This window comes from Mus caroli, chromosome 14, assembly GCF_900094665.2.
Source record: "Mus caroli chromosome 14, CAROLI_EIJ_v1.1, whole genome shotgun sequence".
In the NCBI taxonomy this organism is placed as follows: domain Eukaryota; kingdom Metazoa; phylum Chordata; class Mammalia; order Rodentia; family Muridae; genus Mus; species Mus caroli.
Genome location: NC_034583.1, coordinates 64,570,919 through 64,579,565, shown reverse-complemented (window position 1 = coordinate 64,579,565; position 8,647 = coordinate 64,570,919). Strand labels below are relative to the sequence as shown.

General features: G+C 39.8%; 1 protein-coding gene across 1 annotated transcript in view; it reads right to left on the bottom strand.

Moving 5' to 3' along the window:
- Positions 1-511: 511 nt before the first annotated feature.
- The window catches only part of Sucla2 (succinate-CoA ligase ADP-forming beta subunit), a 40,538-nt gene continuing 32,402 nt past the window's right edge, over positions 512-8,647 (bottom strand). The window contains exons 7-11 of the mRNA XM_021182222.2: positions 5,776-5,937; positions 5,542-5,684; positions 3,918-4,038; positions 2,931-3,019; positions 512-1,279 (exon numbers count right to left, since the gene is read on the bottom strand). Coding sequence (XP_021037881.1) covers positions 1,205-1,279; positions 2,931-3,019; positions 3,918-4,038; positions 5,542-5,684; positions 5,776-5,937 — 590 coding nt within the window. The 3' untranslated portion in view covers positions 512-1,204. The remainder of the gene's footprint in view (positions 1,280-2,930; positions 3,020-3,917; positions 4,039-5,541; positions 5,685-5,775; positions 5,938-8,647) is intronic.

Genomic DNA, 8,647 nt, shown 5'->3' with positions numbered 1-8,647 from the left:
GCTTCAGTGTGCTGCCTGAGCACTGCTTTTGTTTTGACTCTTCCTTCGCAACCACGTGCATCTGCTAGAAGTGCTATAACCGAGGAGATTTAGCACGCACTGAGTAGTAGGCAAGGCTTGCCGGGTCCAGGAGGCCATAAAGCCTGTCCCCAAAGTCACCCATGCAAACACACTTAAAATGTGTTGTTATATTCTCCAGAGAAAGTATAGTAGTGCACAGGACTCTACCTTAACTATAAATTTGAGATTTCATGTGTTCAGGGATTTTTAAGAAAGCAGTCCACAGGGCATCCCCACCTCATACCCCCAGAGTCAAAGGTACAAATATGCAGGTGAAAGAAATGACAGTATGTAGCAGACAGTAGATCTACAAACAAGACTTCTAAAGCTTTAGAATATGTACTGCCATGTCCAGTTGTATGATCTATAAACCGGATCCTTAGACCAATTAATAAAATGAACACCTGTTACTTCAAAAAGAAAAAAAAAAAAACAAAACCATAACTCCAAATTACATTGGGAAACTTTTATTGACTTAAGCTAGCATTCTAGTTTTGTCCAAGTCTTAGTAGGTACCTTTCTTATCAACCTGCGTGTTTTTACCACCACAGAATCATGACGACTTGCACTTATCATTGTCCTGTAATAATTAAAACGATGTTCAAATAATCAGCAAGTTACTTCTCTAAAATACTTAAAAGATGTTCTGAGGAGTGCTTCCAAGTTCTGTGTATAAATAATGATTGATACATTTAAGAGCCATTTGATGCTGAAGATAAATATTTCTTATATAAAACATTGTTATAACATACCATTGTCCTAATGAGGCTGTTATTAGATATATTTTTATACTAAAGAATAAAGCTTTATCTTTGTAGTAATTTTATTTATAGAACTCTTATCAATGAAGAACTCTGTATCCAACACCAGAAAGCAGGCATACTTCAAGTGACATTCTGTAGAGGAAGCAAAAAAGATGGCTGCAAGAAAAGAGACCACCGTAAGTTTCTATCAGACATTCTTTATATAAACAGTCCATTCTGAGCAGCAGAATCAAATGCAGAGCAGATGCTTTCAAAGGTATGTGTGCCTGTGTGGTGATTACATTCTCCACACATTAAAAGAAAAGGGACACTAGGAGAGACCACAGTATAATAAAGGATTACAGCACATTAATACCCGTAGCCATCCACCAAGGTCTTGCTCATATTGGCAACTGAAACTTCACATCCACATGGGCTTCTTTGGCTAAGGTCACTATTTCAGAGAGCTTTACAACCTGAAAGAGAGAACAGGGCATGTCTGCATGTTCATAAAAAGGTGAACCATTATAAACCAAGGCAAAAGACACAGAATCGTCTCCATTTAAAATAGTAGGGCTATTCTGACATTGCTACAAGTTACACTACAGTCTAGTTAAGAACTGACACAAGACTGTCAAGTTTGACATTTCCATAACCTATAATTCAATTAAATATGCCCTGATAAAAATATATAACTAGATGTCTTACCTAAATTTTACCTTGAAGACACAAACAAGGAGTATCCTTTCAAGACAACCCATAATTCAGAGCATAACTAAATAAAGCCTACCTGGAAAAAGCTTATAAGCTTAATCTGGTATTGGGGTAGGAGTTTAGATATAAGAACTGCTGGTGTGGGTTGGAGAGATGGCTCAGTGGTTAAGAGCACCGACTGCTCTTCCAGAGGTTCTGAGTTCGGTTCCCAGCAACCACATAGTGGCTCACAGCCATCTGTAATGGGATCTGATGCCTTCTTCTGGTGTGTCTGAAGACAGCTACAGTGTACTCATATACATAAGAACTGCTGGCGTAAGGCAATTTTTTTGTGAGGAAACCAACAAAAACCAACAAAAACTCCAATGCTCTGTATGATATGAGAATATCTGTTTCCATAAAAAATGTCATACAAATTAGACATGTCTACAACCAAAATTCAGCTCCACTCTAAGAGTAGTTACAAAAAAGAATAGTAGTCTGCGGTTAGAGGTATATGACTTTAAGTGAGTGAATTTAGATAGCCTATTTCTTCATCTATACATATGGAAACTTTACCACCAGGAGAATCCTTGCAGGGTGTGAAAGGGGGTAAGTATTATCAAACAGTCAATACTACAGACTCAACTCCAGTTTAGGAGAGAACACAGAGGACAGAACATGCTAAACAGATGATGGCTGCACTCATTAAACCCAGACTGAAACTGTATAGGACTTGTCAAACAAACCCCAGAGGAGGATTATTTGAAAACAGGAGGGCTATAGCTTAAGAAACATAGCTGCATATTACCCAACTGCAGTGCAAACAGTTTCACACCAAGCTTAACAAAGAACCTAGATTGTACAAAATAACTGTTGAACTTTCACAATCAGAACGCCAGTATTCCACTAAAATAATAGTAATGTCTTTACATCATCATACTAATTCACCGTCATATATACGATTGAGAAGTACAAAATGCTGCACATGGGGATTTACTAGCTAATAACAGAGAAAAAACAGAGATTAGACCAGATTGGGTATAAACTGACCATTATTTAAGATGGATGTATACGAGTTTCTGAAAAAGAATCTGTAAGTAAGTTCTCAGTGCCTCCAAACGCTTCTGCACTGCCCAGTTTGAATGTCCCCGTAGTTGCACTGTTTTTAATTTCCCACCTGCCAACTAGCCATCTGGATCCTTGAATACAAAGTCCTGCTTTTCCTTGTTGTATGAGGCTGAGTGCAATTTTTATCCCCCACTGCAAACCCCATCCTAACAGTATGTGTATCTATTGCTGTCACTCCCCAGAATTCAGCCTGCTTTTCTAAAGCACTAATATTACTACTTGGCTGGCTCATTTTAGAATCTAAAGGTATCTAGATCCTTTCCACACTATAAATGTGCCCTTGGCTCATTAGAGCCCACTCACCATTTTAGCAGCTTCATCCAAATCATCGCAAGCAAGGATTTTAAGACCACTGTCTGCTATTAGTGCCTTAGCATCATCAACTCGTGTACCTAGAGATGAGTTATGAATAGAAGCATATAACTTACATATATATACAAAGCATTTAAAGCCTTTTTCTCACTGTAAGAATTTCAGCATAGGAATTTCTATTATTTAACACAAATACTTAATTTTAAAAAAATATTCTAAGAGCTTGGAACTACCTAGTGGAATATTTTGCTTTACCATAACCATGGTAATGAAAGCAAAGTCAGAAAGTAAATCACAACACAAAGCACATCACATTACACAAAGTAAAACTTCAAGCATTTTGCCCAATGTAGTAAATTCTTTAAAAAACCACTTTGTGAAGCTGAGTGGTGGGGGCCCACACCTTTAATCCAAGCAGGGGCAAGAGGATATCAGTGAGTTTGAGGCCAGCCTGATCTACAAGTGAATTTCAAGGCAGCCAGAGAAACCCTGTCTTGAAATAGAAACAAAAACCAACAACAAAATCACATTGTGGTGGTTGGAGTGAGAAACGTTCCCACAGGCTCATGTTTGGTCCCCAGTTGCTGGCATTATCTGAGGAGGTCACAGAACTTTCAAGAGAGAGAGCCTTGCTGGAGGAAGTACATCACTAGAGACAGGCTCTGACAGTTTATAGCCTCATCTACCTTTCCTGTGTGTGACTGAGATGTGAGCATTCCCTCCCTGCTCCTCCCCAGTGCATTTCCACTACTGTGGATAGCCTGCCCTCTGGAACTGTAAGCCAGAATAAACTGCTCCTTAAGGGCCTTTCATCAGGATATTTTATCATAGCAACAGGAAAATAACATTTTTCAAGTTTTGTGTTTAATGCTTTCATTGAAAAGATGTAGCTATTTGCAAATCTTTTTTTAAATTAACCTTGCCCCTTACAACTGCATCACTGAGACAATTAGACAGAACTAGGTCACTAGCACTCACCTTGTAACCGTACCACAACAGGTATTCTGATTTCTAAATCCTTTACTGCCATGACTATCCCTTGTGCAATAACATCACATCTCATGATTCCTCCAAAAATGTTGACCAGAATAGCCTGCACCTATTAATAAAGTATTAAAGAAATAAGTATTTATCCTCATCTCCCCAAAGTAGAATATAAAAATCAATCCCTTGTCAGCAGTTTCAGATAAAACCATTATTTCCTTTTCTATCTCCCAGTCCACTACACCAGGACTTACAACTACTAATTTCAATACTGGCTTATATTTGTTTTCTACTATATCCATAACAACAAAAAACTTGTAAGCCAGACTTCTTCCTCCTGAGCAACACAATCACCTCAGATCCCATCTTACAGCACTGTCACAGCAGACATCTCCATTAGTACTCATCCCCCACTACTCTCTTCTCCACCCTACCAATCCAACCAATTTTTACCAAACCCTGGTCAGAATACCTCACAACTATGTCTCCTCTGGCCACAGCCTCTTTAACTAATCACAGCTCAATCCTTTACACGCTGGCCCTGCCTGTCCTCAAAAGGTCTTCAGTAGCTCGAGCGTTCAGTCCTTATTCTTCTTCTTTACACTGTCTGCCCTGCACAGCAGCCCACTTCTGATGTGATCTTACCTCTAACCGTTTGTTCGTTCTTTTCTCTCTCTCCTCTCTCTCTCTCCTCTCTCTCTCTCTCTCCCTCTCTCTCTCTCTCTCTCTCTCTCTCTCTCTCAGTGGCTTTTTTACAAAACTGAGAGGAGAGGTTCTAGGGTTCTCACCTCCCTAGTTCCTAAGGCCTCAATTTTCCCGAATATACTAAGGACTTACAAATGTATCTCCAATCGTTATAAGAAGTAAAACATTCTGGGGCAGTTAAGAGTGTCTGCTACTCTTGCAGAGAACCAGAACCCCATTCAGTGGCTCACAAGCACCAATAACTCCAGTTTCAGGAGATCCTTTTCTGGCTTCTATGGGTACCCATGTGCACATGCACATACAGACACTGACACACACACACACATACATGAATGAAAAGAAGATAATGCTTTTAAAAGTATGTTTACAGCTAATTGTTTATGAGGTAGTCACCACTCAAGCTCAGCTTATCAATTCCAAAATCCTTACCCATTGCTTCTACAGTACAATAGGGACTAACACCTAGTGTGCCTCATTTTAGCTCAATTTGTAGTAAAAAATATTAATACATGTAGTAAATAACTTTATAGGATTCCAAGGGAGAGACAGTACAAATCTTTTTTTTAATTCTAAACAGAAAGGAGTACTTTTCCATCTTCTAGTATCTTCTATCATTTCCTTTTTCCTAAAGTCTAATGCCAAAAGAATTAAATACTGTCAGCAACATCAATATTTATTAATGAAATAAGTATTCTTGGGTACATATATTTTTACAATTCCAGGCTGGTGCAGTCAAATAATATCACCAAGACCACTTCCCCTGTGAATGGCTCCCATGTCAGTTCACCATAGGCATTAATAGTATCTTTATCTAATTTAATCAAATCTCTTCACTGTTTGCTAAATTTCAACATTAATTCCGTCAAAGGTTCTCCTCACATCTCAAATCCTACCACATAAGCCCCACCCTTACCTTTTTATCTGAAGTGATGAGTTTAAACGCTTCTGTTACTTGCTGGACTGTGGCGCCTCCACCAACATCAAGAAAGTTGGCTGGAGTCCCTCCGTGTAGTTTTATTATATCCATTGTGGCCATAGCCAAGCCAGCACCATTTACTATCAAGAGGGAAAGATGGTTTTTGTGTAAGGAACAAAAAAATATACTAAGTTGTACAAAGCCAATATAACATGAAAATACACTGGGTACCTAGACAGCCTATGCTCCCATCGAGGCCAATATAGTTAATATCTGCATTAGCTGCTTCTTTGTCCCTTTCATCTTCCTGACTCCAGTCCTGAAGATCAAAGATCTTCTTCTGGCGATAGGCTGAATTTGAATCAAAATTGATCTTTGCATCCATGCACAACACTTAGAGGGGAAAATAAAGAAAATAATCTAAATTTTATGACAGATACAATGAACTATCCAATAAAAACATAGTTTAGTATAGGGTAAAAGGACATTTTAGTTGGTTATTTATTCAAAGTATTTCAATTCATGTTCACAATGAATTCAAACTGTTTCTCATAGAAAATATAAGAATTTTAAATACCCTAAAGTTACTTTTTCTGCATCCAACCTGGCACAGAGAAAGAGAGAAAGAGAGAGAGAGAGAGCGCAGAGAGGAGAAAAAAAGAAAAAAAGTTCCTCAAAGACATCACACATTTTTTAAGCTTTCCAAGAATGAACTGGCCATGTTCTTAGCTGAAATCCTTTCCCATGGGCCCCATCCTTACAACTCAAGGAAGTGTCTTTGGGCAAATCTTAACACCCCCACACACTGTTATAATGGCTACCTCCCCTGGACTTGCAAAGCAGTGTTAATACCTACAGGACTTTCTCTCAAGCCTACCACCTCCTCCTCACTCTTCTCTGCCTTCCTTAGCAGCAGGAATTCTAAAGACTTGAATTAGGGGAAATGGGGGTCAACAAACTATGGCCTGGGAACCTGATGATTTTTGTCTATTTCTACTGACTTGTGAACCAAGAAAGTGATTCATAGTTTAAAAAGATTAAGTAGAACTCCGAAATCCAAGATCATGAATAGTTCACAAAGCACAAACTACTTAGGAACCATTAACCTGTTGAACTAGCTGCTCCTAGCATGCACTCTTATACCCACTTCAACTAGCTTCTGCCCTTCCCACTCCATCAAAAGGGTGGTGGTGGTGGTCGTCGTCGTTTTTTTCTTCTTCTTTTCTTCTCTTCTTCTTCTTCCTCTTCTTCCTCCTCTTCTTTCTTCTTCTCCTTTTTTTTTAATATATCATGTGCATCTAACCCAGCCAATGAGAAACTGTTATCTAGAAGAGATGCTTTCTTGGGACCAACGGGGTGTTGGTGGAGGGTATTAAAGGAGCTTGCAGCAGTGTTCAGATGAGCTTGCTGCAGTGTTTCTTACCTGCTCTGGGAATGTGTGTGTCATTTACTCTGCCCCACCTCACCTCCAACCCCCAAGGGCAGGTAGGGTCAGGCAGCGAGTGTCCAGGGCACAGGTAGCACATGCCACCATGCCCAACACCAAGCAGCTCTTACAGGTTGCTTCTCCAACTTCACTGTTCATCAGTTATCCCTTCCTCAGTACAGGGTGTGAACACAGAAGCACAAGTTTGGCACAGGATTCAGAAGCTGAGATTCTCAACTTGGGAGAATAGTTAGGAAAGTTGAAACTCTCAGTTACTGTCTCTACATCCATTGCACCACCCCTCACTGCCTGGCTGATCAAATCAGGTCTGAACTTGGTTTAGGTTGAATAATGCCTTGACAGGCAATTGGGTCTTCCATAGGCTCTGTTGCAAAAAGCCCAGCACAGGTTGATCTCCAAAGCACCAGAGATTAGGTTAGAATTTGCAGGTCTAAGATGTCAAATCAGAGTTCTGGCAGAAAGTGGACTTCAGTCACAGAAATCCTTGTCAGCTGTGAAGGGCTACTTTCTTTCTTGGTTTGAATTTCTGAGACCACAACCCTCACTTCCATCAGTAGAGACTGACAGCAGACATCAATCAACAGAAACAATCAACAGGCCTGGCATGATGGCAGGCACATCTTTACTCTTCTAAACTAGAATGTTATAGCGTGGTGGTCTGAATAGAAATGATCCCCACAGGCCCATAGGGACTGGCACTATTAGAGGGTGTGGCTTTGTTGGAGAAGTGTGTCTCAATTTCTTCCTGCAGCCTGCCTATCTGAATACAGAGCTCTCTACTCCTTCTTTAGGACCCTATCTGCCTATGCACCACCATGCTTCCTGCTATAACAATAATAGACTAAACCTCTGAATTATAAGCCAGCCCAAATTAAATGTTTTCCTTTATAAAAGTTGCTGTGGTCACAGTGTCTCTTCACAGCAATAGAAACCTAAGACAAAGACCAATAGGAACTACAATACTTCATCTTAAGTTTTTATGTGTTGTGTTTTAACTGTAACTCTCTAAAAAGGCTTTTATCCTTTCTCTAAACCTAGTAGTATTTTCTTTACTGTTACTTTTCATAACTCAAGAAGCCTAAAACATATACTTTCCTTTCCATTTACTTTAACCCTTTTAGTCTGTACCCATTTCTTGTTCAGTTTGCTACTTGAGTGTTTCCTTAGCTCTGAAATGAGAAACTTATGACTGGGGAGATGATTCAGCAATTAAGAGCACTTGACTGCTTCCATAAAACCAGACTAAATTCCCAGCTCTCACATTGTGGCTGACAACCGTTATCTATAGTCTCAGGGAATCTGACTCCCTCTACTGGCATCCCCAGGCACTGCACACAAGCATGCAAGTGCAGAGGCAGTGATTAACTCACCCAAATTCTTACAAGGCTTGTTGGTTCTCTCTTCTCGTCCATCTCTTACCACTTCCTGGCGATCCTCCCTCTTCCCCCTACATCCTAGCCCTCACAACTCTATGGGTCACACCCTGTCTCACTCCAGACCCTAACTGGGTAGGATTCTTCAGCCTTGAGTTTGTTTACTGCTGCTGTAAATGTGCTGAGAATCTAAAGCCATGAGACACTTGGGTCTCTAAGTATCTTACTACTTTCAAGGTAAGGCACAATAAAAAACTTGAAATTCAAACAATGTAATTTGTAA